Below are 25,445 nucleotides of genomic sequence, written 5' to 3'. Positions count from 1 at the left end.
TTGGTAAGTAGTTGTTGATTTTGTGTTGTAAAAAGCGACTAATGATGGGATCTTTCTCCTGACTCACTCGGATTTCCTCGGGTGACAGAGACTTTCCAGCAGACAGTGTGACCGCGTCTTGCACTAAACTGACGGCACTCAGGCTGACAACAACAGTTTCATGCAGCAGATTCTCCCTCTGCAATACTGCACTTTCAACAGCAGCTCTAGCGACACCCTGTTTGACTTCTGATGTGCACTGTGCCATATACTGCTCAATGTTTAGTGGTAAGCGGGATAGGCCATCTGCATCAGCATTTTTCTTCCCTGGCCGGTATTTGATAGTAAAGTTGAAGTCAGCCAGTTCACTCACCCAGCGGTGGCCTGTGGCGTTCAGCTTTGCTGTCGTAAGGACATATGTCAAAGGGTTATTGTCTGTGTAGACAACAAAATGTGGGGCGTAATATAGGTAGTCCCGAAAGCGTTCACAGACTGCCCATTTTAAAGCCAAGAATTCCAGCTTTCCCGAATGCATATGATAGTTTTTCTCAGGGGGTGTTAATGTCCTTGAGCCATATGCAATGACCTTCATCTTGCCTGCTTGCTTTTGGTATAACACAGCTCCCAGGCCCTGTTGTGAGGCATCACAATGGAGTACAAAGGGCTCTGAGAAATCAGGGTAACCCAAAATAGGTGGCTGTGTTAGACAATCAGTCAACTCATTTAAGGCATTTTGATGGCTCTCAGTCCATTTAATGGGTGTGTTAGGCGGTGGTCGACCTTTCGGTTTTGTCTTAACCACTTTCCCCTTTGTCCTGGGCACTGGTGGCGGTGCTTTATCTGGAGGCAGTGTCAGCAACTGGTACAGGGGTTTTGCCACTTTTGAAAAGTTTGGGATATAGGATCTATAGTAGGACAGGAATCCTAGGACCCGACTCAGTTCCCCCACTGTGGATGGTGGTTTGTCTCTGAGAGCTTGTACAGGGACTATTTCCGCTGGGTCCATGGTATATCCCTCTTCGGACACCATCCGACCAAGGAAACGTACCTTTCTCTTGAAGATGTCACATTTCTGTGGGCTGAGTTTGACACCATGTTTTTGGTATCTCTGAAGGACGGCTCTGATGTGTTCAAGATGAGTATCAAATGAAGTAGAGTGGACTAGGTTGTCGTCCAAATATGGCTGACAGATTACATCCCGCAGTCCCCTTAAGCAGTCCTCCATGCTCCGCTGAAACTCTGCTGGGGCCGAGCTGAGGCCAAAGGGTATGCGGTTCCACTGGTACAAGCCCCAAGGTGTGATGAAGGCTGTCAGGGGGCGACTTTCAGGGTCCAGGAACCCCTGATGGTATGCTTTCCCATGATCAAGAACAGAGAACCAGGAGCTGCCATGAAGGGAATCTAGCATATCCTGAATTCTGGGAATTGGGTGTCTGTCTGGTACTGACTTCCGGTTGAGTTCCCTGTAATCACAGCACAATCTCAATTCACCCGACTTCTTCCGAACACAGACGATTGGAGACGAGTAGGGTGACCTAGACTCTGAAATCCACCCACGGTTCAGCAGGTCTTGAAGATAGTCTTTCACCTCTTGGTGCAGAGGCTTTGGCACAGATATGTAGGTCTTTCGAACAGGTGTTGTGTCATGCAATGTGATGTGCATGTTTAAACTGGGGATGCACCCAACATCTTTATCATCATAAGCAAAAGCATGACATTCCTCTCTTAACAGCTGTCTCACTGTTTGTTGTTCATTTTCCCTGAGATGGTCCAACTTAACTGGAGGGTCCCACTGAGGTGGCTTATGGCTGGAGGAGGGTGTGTTCATCACCTCATTCACCTGTATAGGAGGCTGTGATGAAATCTGCTCTACTGAGTCTTGTGTCTTTTCAGGGGTGATGGGGTACACTGCTTTTATTTCTTCCAGATGTCCCAGAACAGTGTGAGGAATTAAGTTGACATCCCGCTTGTTGGTATTAGCTATCGCGACTGGGATGTACACTGACCTGCCCTCCATTATTGTGACCAGTCCCTCTTGAATGACAAGACCCTCAGGCAACTGTGATGGTTCATTCGGGACAAATAACAGACTGTGTCCTGAAAACTGGGCTCCAATATGTGCACGGACATATGTCGTGGTAATCTGTTCAGCAGCCAGACATAGTCCCCTCTTTCCTGCCAATACTGTGCCCACACTTTGGTTTTGGTCTGGTGACTGCAATAGTTTTAGTACTGATTTAGCAGTGTGTACTGATACTGAGAGGATTTGGCTGATTTTTTGAACGTTGCGTGAGCTTGGTTGTCGCTTGCCCCATTTACTCACAACTTCCTCTATTACATTAAATCCAATAATGGGCAGTTGTGCAACATTGGGGTCACTGGATACAAGCATTGGGACTAGAAGACAATTTTCAGGGTTACAGTCCAAATAGAATTCTGTCTCTACCCACCCATCATATGGGATTTCACTACCATTAGCTGCTAAAGCCACTAGAGGTTCTGTTCCCAACAGCTCAGCAAGTGGCCTGACAGTGCTGTGTGGTAGGTGTTGTTCTCGCCATTCATTGTTAATCAGACTTGCCTGAGCTCCAGTGTCCCACAGGGCCTCTACTGGTACCTTATCTAGGTGGCACTGAACTGTGCATCTTTTCCCAATGAGACTGATGAGCTTGGTTTGCCGTTGTGAGGGTATATAACCATTAGATGTATCACTTGTCAATTTGTTGCTGTTTGGCTCTTTTGGGCCAGTTTCAGTGCGTGTGGAATCATTTTGTGGTGCTTGTTGATGCGAGGTGTTTTGCACATAGACAGGATCTACCTGGGACCTGGGTGATGAGTGGGCTACTGTGGGTCCCGGCTCAGTAGCCCCCTCCCGTTTCCTTGGGTGATCCTAGCCTGCCTGCACCCTCGGGAAAGGTGACCCTCCTGACCACAGCGGTAGCAGTGTCTACACAGATCACCAAGCTGAGCCTCTCTGCACATTTGGCAACCTCTAGCACGTCTTGTTGTAGGAGAGAACCGACTGTCCATACTTGACCTTACTTTTGTTGCTTCCAAAGTCTCATTAAACATTTTCTTTACTTCAAGCACATCAGCTTTCAGGCCTTCAATCAGCTTAGCTGTCTCTGAATCCAGGCCCTTATTCTGTCCTTGCTTTTTCTTTGTGGCACCTCCTTCACCCCCCTTTGTCTGAGTTTCATCCTTTCTGTCTGGTTCACTGTTCAAAGGTGGCTGAGTGTGGTTGTGCTGTGACTCTGCGTGTACCTCATTTATCCTTGGTGTTTTTACTGTAGTATTTCTCCTCAGTTTATTTTGTCGCTCTAATTCAAGGCTGGCTGCTTCATTTATCTTCTCAATTAGAACCTCATCTGTTACTTGGTAGTTGCTAAGATAAGGCTTTAACTGAAACTTCACGGCTTCACTGAGGAGGCCAGTCTCTAATGAGTGCAGGAACTTGCGCTGAATTAAGTCTGGGCTGAACTGCTCCCCTTCATCGTCATCACCAGACTTCCAGAGCAATTTCTCTCTGAGTTCTATTGCCCTGAACAGAAAGCACTGAGCAGATTCTTTGGGGTCTTGAGATATGCTCATGAGTTGATGAAGCAGGTCAGCTGACGAGTCTACTTTGTAATGTCCCCGTAATATAGTTCTTAGTGTGGGAAGTGTGAGGTCACGCTTCACTTCCAGCAAGTCTCGAAGGTGAAGGCCAGGGCTTACTGCCTTAATCACAGCTTCAATGATTTCAGTCTCTGAGTAGCCTTTCTTAAGCCCGGAATCAATTTGGTTGGTCAAGCTAGTGAAAGATAACTTGTCTTTTTGTCCTGCTTCCCCGATCTGACCCCAGATCCGAAAGTCTTTTCTCAGAGTCACTTCTGGTGTAGTAAAGGGTGCAGGCTGACTTACTTGTTTTTCACTTATCCCAGCTGCACCTCTAAACTCGGTCCCCAACGCTTCAATTTTTTCTTCCAGAACACGTCGTGCTTCTGCTTGAGCTTGTTGGAGCTGACTGTACTCTTGTTTCAGTCTTTCTATCTCACTGAGCTCTGCTCGTTGTATCTCCACTTCAGCTACAGGATGTTCTTGTAATGACTGTATGAATGACTGGAGATCACGGATGAACTGCTGAAACACTTCAGATTCCTCTGTTTTTTCAATCTCATCCAGAGTACTTTCTGCCAGCCGAATCAGAGCACGTCGGGACTGTCCTTTAAAACCCACCCCTGCTGGTTCGCTGCACTTAAGATGCTGGCATACCTTGGTGAGTTCGGGTTTCCCAAGTGTCCACAAGGCTGTGCTGATCTCATCCTGTAGTTGTTCCATCTTTACCAGATGTTGATTTAATGTGTTCTAGGTTCTTGTCTGGAGCAGGAAATATGCTCCTGGCTGGCTCGCCAAATTATGTTACACACTGAAGGACGACAGGGTTCATTCAGGTGCACATGAAGATTTATTGCGCTGAAACACAGCAAAACAATTCAGTGTTACTGGCGGCTTCCATTGTAATAACTGGCCTGCGTTACTTTTGTGGCATTACGTGTAATGGCCACGTATTAATCAGCCCTTAACACACAGAGAAAATGACCAGTAACAATAGACAACATAACATGTACTGGCTGGTCTATCTCCTATAACTTTAACTGAAACCAGCTAATAGTTTCCTTTCACCTTACTGATAGGACAACACGGTTACAGAGATTAATGCAGGAGGCTAACATGACTTAGCTAACGCACAAATGTTACTAGCCTTACCCACAGATAACGTGAAACAACTCCCTTATTCGCTCACATTAAACACCATATAAACAAGAATTACACTCCAAACATGTTAAATAAGCATCAACTTTACATAAATGTATGTAGTTCTCGTATATTGCTCTCACCTGAAACACAGCAAAACAATTCAGTGTTACTGGCGGCTTCCATTGTAATAACTGGCCTGCGTTACTTTTGTGAAGGATTATTTTGCCAGTTACCCGTTTGGCTGAGCCGCCACTGCCACCTACTGGCGAAACTAAATATCGCCCTAACATCACATCAGGTGGGAGCAAATGAGCTTTTCGCTCTGTGTTATGATGCAAACTATTGTCACAACAAATAGCAAAAAATGATGATGGGGGGTGGGCACGAACACATAAGGAACACATCTGAGACTTGTTCTTAATGCGCAAAATACTCAGGGCGCCACACCATACTTAAGGCATCCATAGCCCACTTGGGTCTGTATGCTTTAGGTGGTCAAAGTGAACCTCTGTAAATGTCCACGTGCCTTTAGTTTTGTTGTAATCATGACGAATAGTCCACAGTAACACTACACTACAAGGCCCTCACTATGCATTTGTTCTCCAAACAGACTCTTAAGAGGAAGGAGTTGAAATAAACATGTTAGAGGATAAAGTTGTGGCTTAATCATAACAAGGACACACACTACTCAGAGCATTCTTGATTGAAAATAATGAGGAAAAACTGGAACAGCACAGATGGTAGATGTTTAATTTGTAGTAAAGAGAGCAAACGTCCGTATCAGATTTGATTGATGATGCACCTGATTAAAGACCTGTGACTGTTAAAATTAAGGTAGGTAAAGCTTCATTAATAGCTGCCTTTGTATATACACAGAAAGGTTTTGAGCTGAAAGGACTTCAGCCTAATTTTCGCCTGACGTTTAGCAGTTGTAGATTCAAGAGTCAAGAACTTGGTTTAGCAGTTATTTGAAAATGCGTCACTTACATTTTATCACTGAACTAGAGATTTTGTTATATTTAGGTTGCAGAAATGCAAGTAAACAGTCCCACACATTTAGCGTGGAGGGCCTCAGCTCTGAGTAGCGAGTGTTTCAACAGAGAGTAGAGAAGCTTGGGGTGCATGTGCGAGTGTGTGTAGGAGTGAAAGGTGTGTATGTGTGTGTCTGTCTGTAAGAGTAATTGTGGTGCTCTGCAGTCTGCTGGAGCTCTTGGCCCATCCCCCACCCCTGCTGGCTGGTTATTGAGCTCTACTGCTATGCTTCAGCTGGCTCTCATACACATAAACACTCACGCACAGAGGAAGCAGCAGCTTAAAGAGAGATATCGTAGCTGTAAAAAGTCATTGGATTGATAAGACTGGTGTGAAGATAAGCTTGAGAAGCCAGTGTTTCATTTTACTGAGAAATAAAAAGGTCCTCAACTGAAGTTTATGTTTGTGTTGTGTGATAATCCAAAGGGCAACGACAACATCAACATCGATGAGTGCTGGAAAGCTGCCACTTTCTACTCAAGTTGTCTTTTTATATTAGTCATTTAACTCTTTATAACCCACAGCATTGGTACCTCTTGTCATTGGTACCTCTGTTTCCTTAAATGTTCGAAGATAATGATGCCGTGCATCAATAATTTGGTCTTTCTTGTTTTAAAGCCCGTCCCAATTTCTATATTTGCTAGCCTGCTGAGCAGGTTGCTGATGTGGTGGTCCATATTATTATCCAGCTGCTTTGCTAAAGAAGACATCATCTCTGGGTTAGATGTAGTCCAGGGTCACCGTCTTGGAGCTCGGCTTTGTTGGGCTCCAGAGCAAAACAATGACTACCTTTATCAGCTGCAATCCAAGACAGTGGAGTTGTTGTTCATTTGCAGGTGTAGCTGGTCTAGTGGTCAGCCATACATCACAAAGTACATTGCAAATGTTTGTAGAGGAGAAACTCATAAATGGATAAGGAAAACGTGTGCCTCTCATGGCAGTACCTGTCTTATGTCATACAGATGAAAAGTAACCTGTCTGCTCTCTCTGGTGGATGTTTTGGTGAGACTGCTTTTCTATTAAGGGGATTAATTACATTACAATTGCATTGTATGTAAAGGCCATTCAGCAATTTTTGTAGAACTTCTTAGGGCGCATTCCCCATTGGCTTAGAGATGTTGCTGTTAGCCAGAAGGTCTGTAGTAGAAGGTTTGGGTAAGATGTAGCTCACCTCATACTTTTTACATACCTTTTTTTTCTATGACAAAAACACTGGAAACACAAGCAACTATATTTTGTATTTTGTATTGAAACATTGAAATATTCCACTTGCTTTATTTTTTTTAAATGCATGCATCCACCATTTCAACCTCCACCCTTGTCTCTCTGTTTAACAGATGGTGGTGAAGACATACATGGACATGGATCAAGACTCAGAAGAGGAAAAGCAGCAATACCTCGGCCTGGCACTCCACCTTGCATCAGAGTTCTTCCTTAGGAACCCCAATAAAGATGTTCGGCTACTAGTGGCCTGCTGCCTGGCTGATATCTTCAGGATCTATGCCCCTGAGGCTCCCTATACCTCCCATGATAAACTCAAGGTTAGATACCAACCTTGGACTGAACACTGTCTTCAAGGGAGTCTTATAGTAGTCCAGATTTTTGATGATTAGACAAGTTGAAATGACAGCTGTCATCAAATTTATGGACTAAATCAAAATATTGACTTTTGTTCACTTATTGGCCTGTTTCCTGGCTAATAGTTGAGTGTGTTTGATTGCTAGTTTATGGTGAACCAAAATGACCCTGAAATGTGCGTCTACTGTGATCTCATGCACACACGCAGGGTCATATTGGTTTGCTGGGGTGTGGCTAATGTTAAAACTGTTAGCGTCAGTGGCTTTCTTTCCTGATGGGTTAACACCTGCACCACATGCGGTTACACATTGCCCTTACTAGTGAGGGACCAAAGCTTAATCTCTAAGTTTAGTAATTGTGCATACCCCTTTAAAAATGTGCTCAGATCTTATTGAGTCCATTAATATCATTTTACATCAAAAGTAGAGCTGGGCGATATGAGATTTTTTCATATCACGATATGTTTTTTTCATTTCAGGCGATAACGATATCTATCACGATATAAGCCAAATAACTATATTTGTAAGATTTAAATGTGCCGTTGCTCACAAGTAAAATGTGAAATAATCAGCAGCTTGTTTTGATTTAAATATTTATTTCCCATAATAAGTTCAACAGGGTAGATGTACTTAAGGAACATGAGACTTTTTCAGATAAATAAAGGCAAATATTGCAAACTACACAAAAGGCAGCCGCTAAAGCGTTTAAGTTTCAAAATAGAACAAACGAAACAGACTAAATTGTCAATTCCACTTAGATACAAAATATTAATTCTAAAAATAAATCTTAGTTTGTTTTACAGAACAGACAAAACTAACTTTTGTCAGTATCAAATAAACTGAGAACTTAAAGGAAATTCTCAATCTCTCCTTGTTGTATAGCTGAGCTTTTCAAACAGTTTTAACAGTTACTTTAGTCTGACAAAAGCCGAATGACGAATTAGCGCTTCCAGTCAGAGACTGAGGCTACGTCCACACGTACACGGGTGTTTTTGAAAACGGAGATTTTTCGTTTTAAAAAATAATCCCGTCCACACATAAAGGCAGAAATGAAGGAAAACGCTGCTATGAACATGCCAAAGCAGCAGGTGGCGCTAGATTCCTAACCGTGCAGAAATGTTGGCCAATCAGAAGTCTAGAAGCCTAGGTGGGAAAAAGTAAACAAAGCTGGGGCATAGAAGCAGAACCGAGTCGTATGTGTGGACGGACAGTAACTGTGTATATTTAAGCATTTAAACACTGCAGAGAGTAGAATTAACAGTAACAGTATTGTAGAAATTCATTTCACCGAAACAATAACGTGGCGCGCAGTGTGACGCATGCACCAGTTTATTGTATTTCCAGACTTGCTTTCGGCACAATTTACAGTGCACGCTACTCTGTTTTTTGTCAGACTTGAAATAGCCGAAATACCTTCACACTACGGAACTTCTATGGCTCTTCCGTTCGACAATCTCTCCGGCATTGGAACCGTCATCTGTTTTCTCTTCGGTCACGCTCGGTTGATTTTTCTAGTCGGCACACTCATTTCCTCCATTACGCGCTGGCTCCATTACCCGCTGGCTGCTTCCCAAACAAACACACGTGCGGCTTGGCACTTGTGCTGTACGTAACAAGTCACGCGACGTGACGCTGCGGCTGTGATTGGTTCGGCTCTGCGCTACTTAGTTTGGATTGGCTGACCAGAGCGGCGAAGTCTATCGCGATAGCTTAATTTCTCTATCGAGTAAAAGTTATATCGCGATACATATCGTTATCGTTCTATCGCCCAGCTCTAATCAAAAGTAAACAAAATTGAGTTGTGAATTAATGGCATGGTTGAATTTGCAGCAAGATTACAGCGTTGACGTCTAGTTCTTTCATTCAAAACCACGGCAAAGTTATTTTACCATGATGCACACCTCAAGTGAATATTGGTTGCAAGCCCTCCATTGATCACCTTTGTCACTACTACTGTGAAACTTGTGTGTACTCAACAGCACTAACTCAATTTCCCAAAATTCCCTAGGACATCTTCCTCTTCATCACTAGACAGTTAAAGGGACTAGAAGACACCAAGAGTCCTCAGTTTAACCGATACTTCTACCTGCTGGAGGTAAGGTGCTAAAGGAGAGATCACTGTTTATGTTTGGAGCTAAAACAGTTTGGGTGACTAACAAAAAAAAAAAGTAATTAATAATTTAATCTGTTTTCATGGAAAATTTCCATTCTCTGTTTCCAGCTACTGAAATAGCAGGATATGTTACTTTGCGTTGTCATATTTAATAGTAAATATTTGATAGTATCATAAGCTTTTAACCATACACAGTCAGTGTGTTCATGGATTTTAGTTCAAGGTAAAGTACGTGGTAATAGTATTAACTGCTAAAAAAAAACAGTAACATTTATGGCTTTGTTGTTTTCTATAGAACCTGGCTTGGGTGAAGTCGTACAACATTTGCTTTGAGCTGGAGGACTGCAATGAGATCTTCATCCAGCTTTTCAAAACACTCTTCTCTGTTATCAAGTAAAGACTTTTGTTATTGCTCGAGTCTGTCAAACTCTTTTTACACCAGAGTTTAAAATATGTAACTTGAAGGAAAACCGATAGATGTGATTTATTTTAGCATAAAGACATGTATGCTTTTAGATTTTACTACTAAATGGGATTATAATAAACACTGTATCAATTGTTTATAGTTAGTTTTTGATTATCATTATTATTGTTTTTATTTTTGTTTGTTTAATTATTCCTCCTGTTATTACACTGAAAGGATTTCTGTCTTTCTTCCTTCATAGTAACAGCCATAACCACAAGGTACAGATGCACATGTTGGATCTGATGAGTTCTATCATCATGGAGGGAGATGGTGTCACACAGGAGCTGCTGGACACCATCCTCATTAATCTCATCCCTGCACACAAGGTAAACAGCAAATAACATAGCAATGTACAATATAAAATCAAAAGAATAATACACTTCACCGGATTTAATTTTCATTTTTCACCTTCTTTGGAACAGAATCTGAACAAGCAAGCATATGATCTTGCTAAGACTCTGCTGAAGAGGACTGTCCAGACCATCGAGACATGTATTGCAAATGTGCGTAGCGTCCTGCACTCAGTTGCATATTTTAATGTTTTACTTGCACCTTCTCCCTTGTATTTGGTTCGTTTAAATTTCAGTGTCTCTAACGTTTTGTTTTTTTTAATCTAATGCAGTGTTTTATTTTTCATCTTTAGTTCTTCAATCAGGTTTTAGTGATGGGCAAGTCATCAGTCAGCGATTTATCAGAGCACGTCTTTGACCTCATCCAAGAACTGTTTGCCATTGATCCTATGCTGCTTACCTCTGTCATGCCACAGCTGGAGTTCAAGCTTAAGGTGAAGACAACAATCACAAAACAGACTTTAACCCTGTTGTTGATTAACAGTATGCATTTTTAATATTATTTAACCTTTGTGGTGTTGGTGTTTAATGGGTTGTCAACTTACTGAAGGTTAAAGGAAAAGCGGAGGACTGTATTTGACTAATCTAGATTCATCTTAATGAGATTTGTTTTTGTTTTTTAAGTAGCATAAATCTTTTTCTGGCTCCAGAAGGGGCCTGTGCAGAATGTGATTCATTACCTTCATGTCCCTTGAGGAGTGCAGGCTAATGGTTTGAATTAGATTTAGAAAGAAGTGAGCTTACAGACCTCTGTTGGCCACTCAGTTCTGCTTGAGGCTAGTGGCCAAGGCTTTGTTTGCTTCCTCTAATATAACGTGGCAGAATCTTCATATGAAAATATCGATAATTTCATTAAACCTGGTTTTCAGAACACATAAGGAGGCATGAAATAAATAATATTAAAGTATTTCTTTGCATAAACCTTTTCTCTCTTACTGACCGTTGTGAGTTCAGCAATTTTACATATCAATGCAGCCATTTGTGACTCTCTTTGGGAGTACTTATGTTCACAATTTGGCAGCTGGTACCTTTATTTTATCCTGTTCATTTTCCTTAAAAATCGTCCGTGGTGGGCGTCCGTGGTTCAGGGGGTTGGGAAGCTCATCTTGTAACTGGAAGGTTGCCAGTTCGATCCCCAGCTCTGTCTTTCCTGGTCGTTGTGTCCTTGGGCAAGACACTTCACCTACCGCCTACTGGTGTTGGCCAGAGGGGCCGATGGTGCGATATGGCAGCCTCGCTTCTGTCAGTCTGCCCCAGGGCAGCTGTGGCTACAACTGTAGCTGCCTCCACCAGTGTGTGAATGCGAGAGAGAATGAATAGTGGCATTGTAAAGCGCTTTGGGTGCCTAGAAAAGCGCTATATAAATGCAATCCATTATTATAATTATTATTATTATTATTATTAAAAATCATCCATCCATCCATTTTCTTCTGCTTATCTGGGGCAAATTGCAGGAGCATCAGCCTAAGCAGAGAAGCCCAGACCTCCCTCTCCCCAGCCACCTCTAGTTTATCTGGGGGAACACACAGATGTTGCCAGACATGTTGAGAGATATCTCTCCAGCATGTCCTGGGCCACCTCCCGGTGGGACATATCCAAAACACCTCACCTGGGAGGCATCCTTGTTAAACCTTAACTGACTCCTTTCAATGTGGATGTCTCAAATAACTGAACTCATCACCCTAAGGGAGAGGCCAGCCACCCTTCAGCGAAAGCTGATTTCCGTCGCTTGCTCTGTGATCTTGTTCTTTAGAACAAGAAATCTTCATCATAAAATATGACCTGCTTTAATATATTTCAGTTTGTCATCCAATGAGCTCTGAAAATTTAACGAGAGCAAGAGTCATGTGGTAGAGCCGATAAACATCAGCCACAGACATCAGTAAACCTCGTCATGTTTGATATCAGTCAGCAAGGCGATATCTGCCAAAACGCACTCTTGGCTGAGATATCAGTGCATCACTGAGGTTTCATCTTGCATCACCACTGAGTAATGACTCGTCTGTTATCTTTCATTCACTTTTCCTTTTCTTAGTTAGATGCTCAGTTGTTTTGTTTGTCACGCAGATGTTTTTGAAGACCAGCTTTTCTTGTATGAAGTCGTTTTTGGTCATGACATGACTCTTTGAGTGCCCAGTACCTTTACACCATCACAGTAAGCCACCTCTGTATTGAGTCTGCCGTCATAACTGAGCCGTTTCTGTAGATACTGTTAGAATGAGTGACCAACAAGTGGGGGGAAAAAATTCATACTTTAAAATAAAACTGTCTTCAAGGGAGTGGCTGAAACACACGCGCTGCTCTGTGTGTGCAGCAGTATGTGAAATGGGTCTGAGCACAAGATATGAACAGTATTAATAACAGCTTCAAGATAAAAGCTGCAGCCGGTATTAAAAATAAGTGTGTGTGTGTTGTGTTTGCAGAGCAATGATGGTGAGGAGCGTCTTGCTGTTGTACGGTTGCTGGCAAAGTTGTTCGGGGCCAAAGACTCTGAGCTGGCCTCGCAGAACAGACCGTTGTGGCAGTGCTTCCTAGGACGGTGGGTGACGTCAACACAGACATGAAGTAATGTTTTAAGCTGCCTCGATTCAGTCACGAGAGACACAGAAACGTGTAAAGAGATGGCATTATTGCAAAAATGTAATTTTTATTACAATTATATTAGTTAAGGAGAAGTTATGTAGAGAGAAGTGAATTTACTTCCATCATCTTATGATTTATCTATAAATTGGATCTGTAGTGTTTTAGTTGGGAACTGGTCTATCCATTTAGCACAATGGGGGAAAAGGGAAAGTTTCCTGGCTCCAAAAAGAGCTCAGATTAATGGAGAATTGGTGAACAGTGTAAAGTGTGACCTCAGCTCACCTATCAGTAAAATGTGTACAGATTTGTCCTGCTAGTTGGGTTTCCTACAGATTTGGATCCTATTCATGGTGTTGACAGGTGAGGGTTGGGGTGATGGGGTTATCTGTGCATGTGTGTATGCAAGCCACATGTTTTGGTAGTTAATTTTGAAGTATAATAATTAAGGTCAAAGGACAGCAAATGTTTCCCACACTCAGTGGACTTCACCCGGTAATGGAAAGTCCTTGTTCTGCTCTCCAATCTTGGGTCGTTTGGTGTTGCGGTGAATGCAAAAATGCTCTACCTGGTTCTGGTTACAGCAGCTGTCCAGAGCAGAACAAAGATCCCTTCATTTAAGGAGTCCTGTAAGGAGGTGGACTCAGCTCTCTATTTAGAGGCAGCTGAATAAAGGTTCTTTTTCTAACTTCGCTCTGTGTTTCACTATGGGAATCGTGACTTCCGTAGTTGGTCACACCAAGGCGATTCCCACAGTGAAACACCTGACTCTGTTATCAAAGAACCAGGAATTAAGTAACCCAACGTTCTAGTTTGAGCTTGCAGTAAGTCCAAGACTGTGGGGTTGAAGCACATCAAGCAGGACGTAGTCATCTTTGGTGATCTAACCGAACGATAGTGAGGACCACCACAAGAGCAACTTGGCCAGTGAGTCAGACAGCAGAGAAAACACAAGGCAGGAAGGGCACAGGCTCACTAATAAGCAGTGACTAACCTTTAAAAATAATAGCGAGGGGATTTTCCTCTAGTACTTTTATTGCAGAGAGGGCGTTTTCTGTGTAAAAACTTAAAGAAGAAAAGAAATGTTTAAAATAAGTGGCCAATTATTCTTTGGTGCCTGTGAGACCTGTCTATGTAAAGTCTGTGTGGGGAAACAGTGTTGGCCTCATCAGTCTTATTTACTAAGTTTTACTGAGGCACTTTTTCTTTTACCTACAAAGTTTAATGCCTAATTAAATTAATTATGTGTAACTGTATTTTGGTTTCCAGGTTCAATGACATCCATGTACCAGTCAGGCTAGAGTGTGTAAAGTTTGCCAGCCACTGCCTCATGAACCACCCAGACTTGGCAAAAGACCTGACAGGTTTGCTTTGTTTTTTTGTGTTTGGGAGTTTTTCCACTTTCAGTCTTAACCTGCTGTTTTTCATCTTGATTTAACAGAAATATTCTTGCTTATCTTTATTATTCTTTATTCCCTCAGAGTATTTGAAGGTGCGTTCCCACGACCCAGAGGAAGCCATTCGTCATGATGTCATCGTCACCATCATTAATGCTGGGAAAAAAGACCTCAACTTGGTCAATGACCAGCTGTTAGGCTTTGTACGGGAAAGGACCTTAGACAAGAGGGTAAGATAAATATTTGTAGTACAGATATTGTAACGGGGATGTGTTACATTAGAACTAGTGACGTGTGGGTTTATTGGCTTGTCACTTAACGTTGTCATGGCAACAATAGTGTAATTTTAGTGCCATCATCAGTAGTTATTGACCTTATGAAGTGAATTATGTATAACATATAACAGTGTTCATAAAAGAGATGAAATTTCCCTGAATGCAACATAATTTCTTTATCAAACAAGAAATAATATAATGTACTTCCAAAATCTTAATTACATTTTTTTCATCTTTAATCTTTTTCTCTTCCCTTTTCCTCCCTCTTGCTGCAGTGGCGTGTGCGTAAGGAGGCCATGATGGGCCTGGCTCAGCTTTACAAGAAATACTGTCTGCACCACGAGGCTGGAAAAGAGTCTGCCCAAAAGATCAGCTGGATCAAAGACAAACTGCTGCACATCTACTACCAGAACAGCATCGACGACAAGTGAGAACATGCAGGCTTTACAAATTGGACTAATGATTTACTGCTGCTAAGAATCAAATTCACAAAACCCAAGAGGTTTACTTTTTATTTTCTATTGTTTGTTTTGTTTATATTTCATTTGCATTTTAAAAGGCAAAAGCGAATCTGCGAGGGCAAAAAAGTAAAAGTACTGAAGTTATTTTGTTTTTCATTTTTAGGAAAAGAAACAGTGCGGATAAGTTTTAGATTCAATTAATTGATAATTGTGTTAGGAGGACTGAGGTGAAATATTTGAGCATTTGTACCTTGTGACCTGCAGACCAGCCTTAGCAGCAACTCCGGTAATCAGAAATGAGGCTGACAGACCAATTCAGTGCACCACTTTACAGCACCAGGTCTTTGCTGCAGGCTAAGAGGACTGATGTGTTTTAAAGGAACTGTTTTCCTACAGTGTTTTTGATAATGAGTTTTTCTCCTGGATTAATGTTGCAGAATAAGGCTAGTTGTCCACTACTGGGTAGTGTTTAAAGCAGAGAAGGCCTTTAAACTTGCACCCTAGCTGATTTATTGATTTTTCTGTGTTTTCAAACAATTCTTCCTTCCTTTCCTGCAGGTTATTAGTTGAGAAGATCTTTGCCCAGTACATGGTCCCTCACAATCTTGATACAGAGGAGAAGATGAAATGCCTCTACTACCTGTATGCCTGCCTGGACACGAACGCTGTCAAGTCAGTAAACCCACACTAATGACACCATCAAATCATCATAGATACGTACAAATGAAAAATGACCAGTATATTTTTATATTACACACACCATAAAACTGCCTGGATTATTCTTTACACATGTATGCGTCCCGTAGAGTCTGTGTGACATAAATTTCATCATCTTGCGGTAACCATAAGGGTCTTTGCGGATGTCTGTGTGCCTGTCTGGTTTTTGTTTTTTGTGGCGGCGTGGACTTGTCTGCAGATAATTTGTTTTACAATGCACAACTTACAAATGTGCCCCAGGCGGCAGACAAGTGGACTTCAAAGAAGCATAACAAGACTGAATACTTTTTTCTCTCTTGGTGTAATTAATTTTTGCTTTCAGGGCCCTGAATGAGATGTGGAAGTGTCAGAACATGCTCAGAGGCCTCGTCAAGGAGCTGCTTGACCTCCACAAGCTGCCAGTGGTACATTTATGCAAACACACGCACTGATCACCTGTTCCTCCTATTCTTTAAAACTATAACCTGGTTCTTTTTCTCTCTCTCCCTTTCTCTTAGTCTGAGGCCAACAACACAGCAATGTTTGGGAAGTTGATGAGTATTGCCAGTAAGTTGCATACACACAAACACTAGACAGGTCCTTGTTCTTTAAGGCCAGCTTCTCTTTAAATCGTCTTTCTTTGATTGGTTGCCCCTCATAAGCACGGTTTGAGCAGCAAGTGGGTTATTTGTCCTCACACTAATAACTTACCTCCTGGCTGTAGCTTACCAGGTCATCTTCTAATTGGAAGGTTGGTAGTTTGATCACTGGCAGCTTCAGCCTGTATCCTTGGGCAAGATACTGAACCCCAAGTTCCTCTATGATGCTTTCATTAGGGTGTTAATGGGTGAGTGATGCATGTTGTATAAAGTGCTTAAAGTGCTCAGGTAAAGGAGAAAAGCACCATATACGAACCAGTTCATTTACCATTTACTCACAGCCGGAGATGTGTTCACATTAAAGACAGGCTCTCTCTTTTACATCACACAGAGCCAAGACTAGAAAAACTGTCAGAAACTAGACGAGTGTTTAAAGCAGTTTGAAACCTGAGCTTTTTACCCTGATTATTTGCATTTTTTTATTTGAAACTTTGGCCCAGTATTAGTCCTAGTATCCACCATTGAAACAGTGTGTATTTGTGTATATATAGCACAATATCACTATTCTTTAAATAAATGCAAATAGTGTTGTCATGGTTGCTTAATATGTCCAAGCGTGTTGTTCACAAATCATGGGGTCAATATTTGTCTCTCGGCCACACCAGTCCTCATGTCAAGGTGTCATTGTTGCAGTCTGTGGGTATATGATGGATAATCCAGTGGGTCAGCTTGAATTCTTTAGGTGCATAACTTACCGCCTATTATAACTCTGCCTTGTGTTTTCAGAGAACCTCCCAGATGCTGGGAAAGCTCAGGACTTCATGAAGAAGTTCAATCAGGTACTCGGTGAGGATGAGAAGCTCCGAGTTCAGCTGGAGATGCTCATCAGTCCGACGTGCTCCTGCAAACAAGCTGAGATTTGTGTGGTGAGATGACATGTTTGATGCCTCCTCTCTTTAATGGTTTGGTCCCTAATTTCAGTGCTGTTAGTTTGAATGTATCAGACCAAAAGCACGAAATAACCAAAACAACTTTATTTTTCAATTAAAGGTCCAGTCAGTCAAAGAAAATGCAGATTTCTGAGACAGATTTCAGTCTTGAACTGTGATAGAGAGCAAAATAACTGCTAGGTTTACTTTTTCCCCTCTTAACCAGAGTTTTAATAATACATGACTTGCTGTGAATGTGCATGCATAATAACATGCACAGAATGACAAGTATTAAGATGTTATGATGCTGTTTATACTCTCTGCAGAGGGAAATCACTCGGAAGTTGACGTTCCCCAAACAGCCCACTAACCCGTTCCTGGAGATGGTGAAGTTCCTGTTGGAGCGTATTGCTCCTGTTCACATCGACTCTGAAGCCATCAGGTCAGAAAAATTCACATGTGAACACTGATGGAACAGACTCAAAACAGAGCTAAGATGTTAACATGTGTTTAAGTTTAAACTCTGATTCCAGTAAACTGGATCACAGTAAACCAGTGTGTTTTTGTATAGTCTCCAAAACAGGTAGTTGTATGACTAGCAGTGTGTCTCTTCCCCTCACTCAGACTGCTTCATGCCCTAGCTTTGTCTCTGTCATTGTGTAACACTTTACCATAGACAGACTTTCCTCATTCACTGAGACACCTAGTGGCGATAAGGTGTAACTGCAGGCCTCTGGCAGGGCATAAGTTTAACCCTTTCTTCATTGTGGAAAAACACCATTCTGAATAAACACATGTACTGAATGACTTTTACTTCTCATGCTTTGCAGTCTAACAGTTTCTACTCAACCCTTTTTACTTTCTGAGGCTGTAACCAAACAAATTTGGACATAAATTTGCTTAATATAGGAGTAGTAATAATCTGTGTTTCATCTTTTACTTTAGTGCTCTGGTAAAGCTGTTGAACAAGTCTATTGAGGGCACAGCTGATGATGATGAGGAAGGTGTTACCCCTGATACAGCCATCCGCTCAGGACTGGAGCTACTCAAGGTACATGCTGTCACCAAAGTGTACTGAAATCAAATTGTCAGCACACAATAATAAGAAGAACAAAATACCTGTATGATGCTGCTTAGAAAACATTTCCTTCTCTGTTTCCAGGTTCTGTCTTTCACCCACCCCACCGCATTTCACTCGGCAGAGACCTACGAGTCTCTGCTCCAGTGTTTGAAGATGGAGGATGACAAAGTTGCAGAGGCAGCCATCCAGATTTTCAGAAACACTGGGCAGAAGATCGAGACGGAATTACAGCAGATAAGATCGTAAGTGACATAAATTTACAGAGACGTAAATGCGCCAGGAGTCTTTACGTTTCAAGAGATGTGCCTTTACTTTCAATATACTCACTTATCGGTGCTTCACCAATGGTAAATCATTAAATAACAGCACTATACATTTGAAGATGCTAAGTTAGGGGTTAAAACAAATTACAAAATTAGCTGTGTTGGTCTTTAATCGCTTGTTCTTGTTTGTCCATCAGGACTCTGATTCCTATCTTGCATCAGAAGGCCAAGCGGGGCACCCCTCACCAGGCCAAGCAGGCTGTTCACTGTATTCATGCCATCTTCAACAACAAGGAAGTGCAGCTGGCACAGATTTTTGAGGTATTCAATTATTCCACTTGAGCAATCGTATGATTTTACATCACCTCGATTGCATATCAAATATGTGGCTGCTTTATTCAAACATTTTGTCATCTTTCCTTTCTTTGTATTGATGTATTTACACCGTTTGTTTCTTCTTCCAGCCTCTGTCACGTAGTCTGAACGCAGACGTCCCAGAGCAGCTCATCACGCCTCTCGTGTCCTTGGGCCATATCTCCATGCTGGCTCCAGATCAGTTTGCTTCCCCAATGAAATCCATTGTTGCCAACTTCATCGTGAAGGACTTGCTCATGAATGACCGGGTAAGTGAAGACCCCTGTATGTAGGCAAGAAGTGTGTGTGTGCGTGCGTGTGTGTGTGTGTGTGTGTGTGTGTGTGTGTGTGTGTGTGTGTGTGTGTACGCACGTGCACAAAAAGAAAAAGTGAAAATCTGATTGGCTTGTGCCTTTGTTACTTCAGTCGGTAGGAAACAAGAATGGAAAACTGTGGACCACTGATGAGGAAGTCTCACCGGAAGTTCTTGCTAAGGTAAGAGGTGATTTCAGTTGTAATACAGTCTGTTTGAGGTTCTTCATCAAAACTTTTTGTCTCATTATATTTTAAAAACAGAATCTTTATAACAAGGATCTTTCTCTTTTTAAATTTCTGTTCCCAAAGGTTCAGGCCATCAAACTGCTCGTGCGTTGGTTACTAGGAATGAAGAACAACCAATCCAAGTCAGCGAACTCCACCCTGCGCCTGCTGTCAGCCATGTTGGTCAGCGAAGGAGACCTCACAGAGCAGAAGAAGATCAGGTACCTGGGGCTGGAGGTCCCTTTGCTGAGTGACGGATGTTAAAAGTCATATGTGTGGGAGTGCTTTGGATGGAGACCTTAATTTTTCTTGGCTCATGTTTTGAGGTGACCGGTTGTTTTTTCCTACTCCTGACAGTAAATCGGACATGTCCCGTCTGAGGCTGGCTGCAGGTGGAGCCATTATGAAGTTGGCACAAGAGCCGTGTTACCATGAAATCATCACACCTGAGCAGTTTCAGCTGTGTGGCCTCGTTATCAATGCAAGTCTCACCTTCATATCAGACTTTAGTGCCTCTGTCATCGATGAAAAAGTAAAAAAAAAACCTTCATATCCACTGACGCGGTTTGTTCCTCCGTGCAGGACGAGTGCTACCAGGTTCGTCAGATCTTTGCACAGAAGTTGCACCTGGCTCTTGTGAAATTGCTGCTGCCCCTCGAATACCTGGCTGTGTTCGCTCTGTGCGCCAAGGACCCGGTGAAGGAGCGCCGCGCACATGCCCGACAGTGCCTCCTCAAAAACATCTCCGTCCGCAGAGAGTACATCAAACAAAACCCCCTCGCTCAGGGTCAGTTCTCTACACCGAAACATCAGTTTTTAATGTGCTCTTTCTTAGATGGCAGTTTAGATGATGAAAGAGGATCGTTTAATCCAAATGTAGTACAAATTGTTACTAATGTCATGTTAATATTAGGCTTTTGAGTCAGTTGGAAAAACAGCTTTTGGAATAAATACTTTAGTCAGATGTTGTTAAGTCACTGCATAATTAAAAAAGCATCAAACAGAAGAGAGAAACATGATGATAATGGTTATTTGTTGGTTTGTTTTTATTACAGCATTCAGAACAGCTTTGTTTTTGTCCTGCCAAAGGTCATTTTACAGTTTTATGTTTGGCTTTTCTAATTCAAACATAGCATCACAGAAAAAGTACCAGTATTGTTGGCTGAGATTTATTGAGATACTTATTCAGGAAGTAACATTTCACCTGGCGTTTTCTTTTTCCCACATTGAAAAAGGGGACATAGAAAGTTACTCACACGCATTAAAATTAGCTATTGTCTCTTTCTCCTCAGAAAAACTTGTCTCTCTTCTTCCTGAGTATGTGGTTCCTTACATGATCCACCTGCTGGCTCATGACCCAGACTTCACAAAACCGCATGAATATGAGCAGCTCAAAGACATCAAAGAGTGAGTGTGTTTTGATTTAGCCTCCTGCTGTGACTGCCTTTCCAAAAATGCTCTTATTTCTAAATTGCTCTTTTGTTCTATTATAAAGTCCAGTGAATACACATAAGTGATGATCGTACAGCTGTGGCATAAAGAATATTTATTGTGTGTGTGTGTGCGTGCGTGCGTGCGTGTGTGTGTGTGTGTGTTCATATATAGATGCCTGTGGTTCATGCTTGAAGTGCTGATGACCAAGAATGAGAACAACAGTCATGCCTTTCTTAGGAAGATGGTAGAAAATATCAAACAAACCAAGGATGCTCAGTGTCCTGATGATGCAAAGGCCAACGAGGTATGTAATAGTGTTACTACAGTTTTGCATTTTAACATTTAAAAACATTTGACTGGACATCCAGTGTAGTTTATATAATAGAGTTAATACTTTGAATTGCATTTACAGTTTGCCAGTAAACTATAAATTTGAGTCATTCCTGTTCTTTAAAATTACAAAGTAAAATCTTTGGATTCTGCATTATTGGGCAGACAGTGTGTTTAGCAATCGGGCAACTGAATGGCTTTCTTTCATGTTGTGATTACAGAAACTGTACATTGTCTGTGACGTCGCTCTCTTCGTGATCGCCAACAAGAGCACTGCGTGTCACCTGGATTGTCCGAAAGAGCCTGTCTTACCCTCCAAGTTCTTCCTCATACAGGACAAGGTCACACACACACCTTAGCGTTTTCCTAACTGTAACCTAATTGTAACCCTGACACTAAAACCACATTTTGAGTCTTCAAATTCAGGGGAACAGCCCTTATTTTCTCACCATAAAGGCTGTTTGTCCCCACAAGCATAGTAAACTTCCAATTTTTGGTCCCCACAAAGATATGTGTCTCACACACACACACAGGAAAATGGTTAGGGTTGGACACATTTGGTCATCTCAGCTAATCGAGCTGTTTGACTCTGGGGATGGAAAGTGATTCATGCTGGTATAGAGCTGGGAAATTGTGCTTATGTGCAGTTAGGAATCTAAATCATGACCTTATTTATGTTTTGGGTTTACGGTGATCAGTTGTCTTGTTTTTAATTTCTTTCAACAGGACTTCAAAAACGATAAAGAGTATTTGACGGCAGAAATGAGACAAATGCTGCTCACTGGAAAGGTAAATGCACGACACCGAGGCTTGTTACGTTACATTAGGCTTGTTACCCACAGTTTGCCAGTAAACTCTAAATTTGAGTCATGATGTGGAGCTAAGAGGTTTAAAATTTTTTCCATGTTATTCTGAGCACAGAAAGCTGAATTCTCTTTCACTATGTAGCCCAAACCAGCTCCTGTGTTAGGAGCAGTGAACAAGCCTCTGACGGTACCAGGGAGGAGGATCTTCACCAAGACCACCACAGCTTCAGACACAACCAGTAACACCAGCACCAACTCCTCTCCTCTGAGCTCAACAATCAACAAGAACAGGTAAGCACGCAGACACAGATGCTACAGGCGCTCGCTCTTAGACATAAAGTTTCCGGTATCACTGACACTCTCTGCGTCTCGCAGTAACAGCAGCTCTACCATTGAGTCATCAGAGAGCAGAGCACAGGAAAACAATGAGAACCCAGTCATCAAGGCTGAAGAGGTGAAGAAGGTAATCTCACGTGGGAACTACACATTCCTGCGTTTAAGCACTGGTTTTACTCAACTGAACTCTTATTGCCGTTTCCCAGGTCGAGCCCAGTCAGAAAGCAGCTCCCGATGCCGGGACAGAAGCGTCGCCTGTCAAACGACGTGGTCGCCCGCCTAAATCAGCTGCTGCTGCTCCAGTAGCAGCTGACAAAGAGGGAGGAGCGGCACCAGTGGGGGGTGGAACCAGCAGAGGCAGGAAAAGGGCAGCTGACCCCAACTCGAACCCGTCTGCAGAGTCAATCAACATCAAGATGTCAAAACAGCAGCAGCAGAATGACGAAGGGACAAAGAGACAGATTGACCTGCAGAGGTGAGGTCTGAGAATGAGAGGAACGTGGTTTGCTGGATTCAGATCTGGTGATCGTGGAGGCCATTTGAGTACAGTGAACTCATTTTCATTAAGCTTTGTGACATGGCCCTTGACCCTGCTGGAAGCAGCCATCAGAGGGTGCTATAATGCTCTGTGTGTACTAAGGAGCCCAGAGTGCTACAAGAAAGTACTCCCCACATGATTACACCACCACCAGCAGCCTGAAACATAATACAAGCCAAGATAGATACTTTCATGGTATTTACACCAAATTCTGACCCCGACCTTCCCAGTGTGGCAGCAGAAATTAAGCCTCAGTTTTGTGCTGTCCAGTATTGGTGACATGTGTGATCTGCAGCCTCAGTTTTCTGTTCTTGGCTCACAGGAGTGGCACCCGGTGTGGTCTTCTCCTGCTATACACCATCTGCTTTAAAGTCAAACTTGTGTGTTTAGAGATGCTCGTCTGCATACCTTGGTTGTAATGAGGTATGCACAGTTATTGCTGCCTTCCTGTCAGCTCACAGCCTTCTGGTTATTCCCCTCTGACCTCTGGCATCAACAAAGTATTTTCTCCCAGAGAACTTTTGTTCGCTGGATATTTTCTGGGATCATTCCCTGTAAATCCCAGTAGATCAGCAGCTTCTAAAATACTCATACCATGGACCATACCATGTTGAATCCCTTGAATCACCTCTCTTCCACTTTTTGATGCTCACTTTAAACCTTAGCAGGTTGTGGTGACCATGTCTGCATTCCCTAAATGACTGACTGAGTTGCTAACAAGTGATTGACTGATAAGAGATTTGAGTTTATGAGAAACTGAGCATGTGTACCTAGCAAAATGAACGGCAACTTTATACTTAAAATGTCCATTTGCAGCCCTTTTCCACCAATACCTACTTGGCTTAAGTCTATCTCCCTCGGTTTTGGTCATTTTCCATTATCTGAAAGTCCTGTGACATAATTTGTGTGTGACATGAACACAACAATGGAGGATGTGGAAGTGATGGTATACCTGTTTTTGTTTTTGTTGGTTTATGGGGTTCTTTGTGTAGCTATATCCCTCATCACTGGCTTTCAAAATGGCAGTTTTGATTTTTGCAAAGGAGTCACTAATGTGACGCCACCGTACAGTCTGTCGGTGCAGAGAGTGCCTACTCTGATGTAGGAGCTTTAAAAACCCTCCTCTGGGGTAATGAAAATATTCCTGTGGTCTGAAAGTGATTACTGTTCCTACAGGTTTTAGGGGCAACCTGCATTACAAAGTGATCACTACTGAGATGTTGCTCAGAATTGACCTTTTAGTTTTTACAGATGTTTGTACAAGTTGATGAACTCTTGGGGAGATCCCTGATTTAAAGGAACAACCTAAATATTATCTAAGGATTTGTGTACATGTTACGTTGATGATGATGATGATGATGATGATGATTGCGCCGACACTGACTCAAAACTTCGTCTTTCAGGTAAAGAGGAAACCACTGAAGGTGAAACCAAGACTGTAGAGACTGGGCCAGACTCTTCCTTATATCCTCCCAACCCTGCGTACAAGCTCCTCTGACTCTTACAGCTTTCCTGGATACATTATGGACCTTTCTTAAAACACACACACAGGCACACACACAAACACACACACACTCTAGAAGGTTTTACCTTGTAGTCATGATTTGAAGCTCATTGTATGTAGGTCTTACTCAGAATCATGTTATTTTTTTCCTTTGTGTTTGTTGCTCTTTGCTTCTTTTGTGGAGCCATTTTTAAGAAAAAACAGGATGGATATTTTACAGCCGATTTAATCTGGTTATGATTGTTGCTTATTAAATCCCCTGGGAAAATCCTACTGTACGTCTCTTGACCTCTTCCTCTTTGTGTCTGAGTTGCACAGTATTTTTTTTTTTATTATTATTTTTTTCTCATCGGTTTTTTACACAGTTATATTTTGTAAATATGCCTGTGTAACTTTCCACTGAAAACTTTTTGAATATCTAAGTGAAAACAGTTAAAATCTTTGCAGCAGTTGGCTTAAATATGGGAACACCTGATGCGTTTAACAGACGTACCGGCACCAAAATTTTATACACTTTGGTAAGTTTAGGTTTCTAACTTTGGTATGTTTAGGTGCTTTTGCTTGTTTATAGCATCACAAGGCCAGTTAGAAACTTGCAGGTGCTTCTCAAGTGACACCAGTAATGCTTTTAAAGGCCTTTTGATTTATTTCCAGTGCGTGTAAATGGACAAAATTAAGCGGTCAAGCATTTCTGGATACTGTGCTCCCAGCTCTGCTCGCTGCCTCGTGCCCTGGACATGTCAGAGGCTCTGAAAATGAGCTGGGTTTTAATGACTTTTGTTTTCTTTTTTTTACTTCTGAAGTACGTCACTTTGGATTGCATAAATGATATATAACTATCCAAGTATGTGTTCAGGTTTTTGTTCATCTTTTATGATTGAATATTTTTTGTACTTTTGTCAGTTTTCTGTTGGGTTATTCCTGATTTTTAAGCATCGAGTGAGTGGATGCCATGTGGGTTGTGTTGATGACGGGGACTAAATATGCCTATACTCATGATCATATTTAATTTTTTCCAAAAAGAAAAAAAAAATAAATGCTTTTAGATGTTATGGTGCAGTGCGT

At 42.1% G+C, this 25,445-nt stretch overlaps 1 protein-coding gene across 3 annotated transcripts in view; it reads left to right on the top strand.

Moving 5' to 3' along the window:
• Positions 1-25,432, top strand: part of pds5a (PDS5 cohesin associated factor A) — a 41,263-nt gene extending 15,831 nt beyond the window's left edge. For 2 of the 3 annotated variants that reach the window (XM_026170956.2, XM_026170957.2), the window contains exons 3-33: positions 7,089-7,292; positions 9,337-9,423; positions 9,737-9,834; positions 10,107-10,233; positions 10,330-10,410; positions 10,551-10,691; positions 12,681-12,796; positions 14,107-14,201; positions 14,319-14,464; positions 14,785-14,936; positions 15,529-15,642; positions 16,010-16,091; positions 16,185-16,233; positions 17,052-17,191; positions 17,521-17,636; positions 18,140-18,245; positions 18,357-18,517; positions 18,736-18,859; positions 19,003-19,161; positions 19,319-19,387; positions 19,517-19,653; positions 19,790-19,913; positions 20,015-20,219; positions 20,725-20,839; positions 21,038-21,170; positions 21,418-21,537; positions 21,923-21,985; positions 22,145-22,293; positions 22,378-22,465; positions 22,545-22,813; positions 24,280-25,432. In XM_026170956.2, the coding sequence (XP_026026741.1) occupies positions 7,089-7,292; positions 9,337-9,423; positions 9,737-9,834; positions 10,107-10,233; positions 10,330-10,410; positions 10,551-10,691; positions 12,681-12,796; positions 14,107-14,201; positions 14,319-14,464; positions 14,785-14,936; positions 15,529-15,642; positions 16,010-16,091; positions 16,185-16,233; positions 17,052-17,191; positions 17,521-17,636; positions 18,140-18,245; positions 18,357-18,517; positions 18,736-18,859; positions 19,003-19,161; positions 19,319-19,387; positions 19,517-19,653; positions 19,790-19,913; positions 20,015-20,219; positions 20,725-20,839; positions 21,038-21,170; positions 21,418-21,537; positions 21,923-21,985; positions 22,145-22,293; positions 22,378-22,465; positions 22,545-22,813; positions 24,280-24,283 (3,774 nt within the window). In that variant the 3' untranslated portion in view covers positions 24,284-25,432. The remainder of the gene's footprint in view (positions 1-7,088; positions 7,293-9,336; positions 9,424-9,736; positions 9,835-10,106; positions 10,234-10,329; positions 10,411-10,550; positions 10,692-12,680; positions 12,797-14,106; positions 14,202-14,318; positions 14,465-14,784; positions 14,937-15,528; positions 15,643-16,009; positions 16,092-16,184; positions 16,234-17,051; positions 17,192-17,520; positions 17,637-18,139; positions 18,246-18,356; positions 18,518-18,735; positions 18,860-19,002; positions 19,162-19,318; positions 19,388-19,516; positions 19,654-19,789; positions 19,914-20,014; positions 20,220-20,724; positions 20,840-21,037; positions 21,171-21,417; positions 21,538-21,922; positions 21,986-22,144; positions 22,294-22,377; positions 22,466-22,544; positions 22,814-24,279) is intronic. The other variant, XM_026170958.2, reaches the window with a different exon arrangement.
• The last annotated feature ends 13 nt before the right edge of the window (positions 25,433-25,445 follow it).

The sequence above is a fragment of the Astatotilapia calliptera genome, chromosome 6, assembly GCF_964374335.1.
Source record: "Astatotilapia calliptera chromosome 6, fAstCal68.1, whole genome shotgun sequence".
Classification (NCBI taxonomy): domain Eukaryota; kingdom Metazoa; phylum Chordata; class Actinopteri; order Cichliformes; family Cichlidae; genus Astatotilapia; species Astatotilapia calliptera.
Note: the sequence above shows the minus strand (reverse complement) of the source record. Positions and strands in the feature narration are given on the sequence as shown.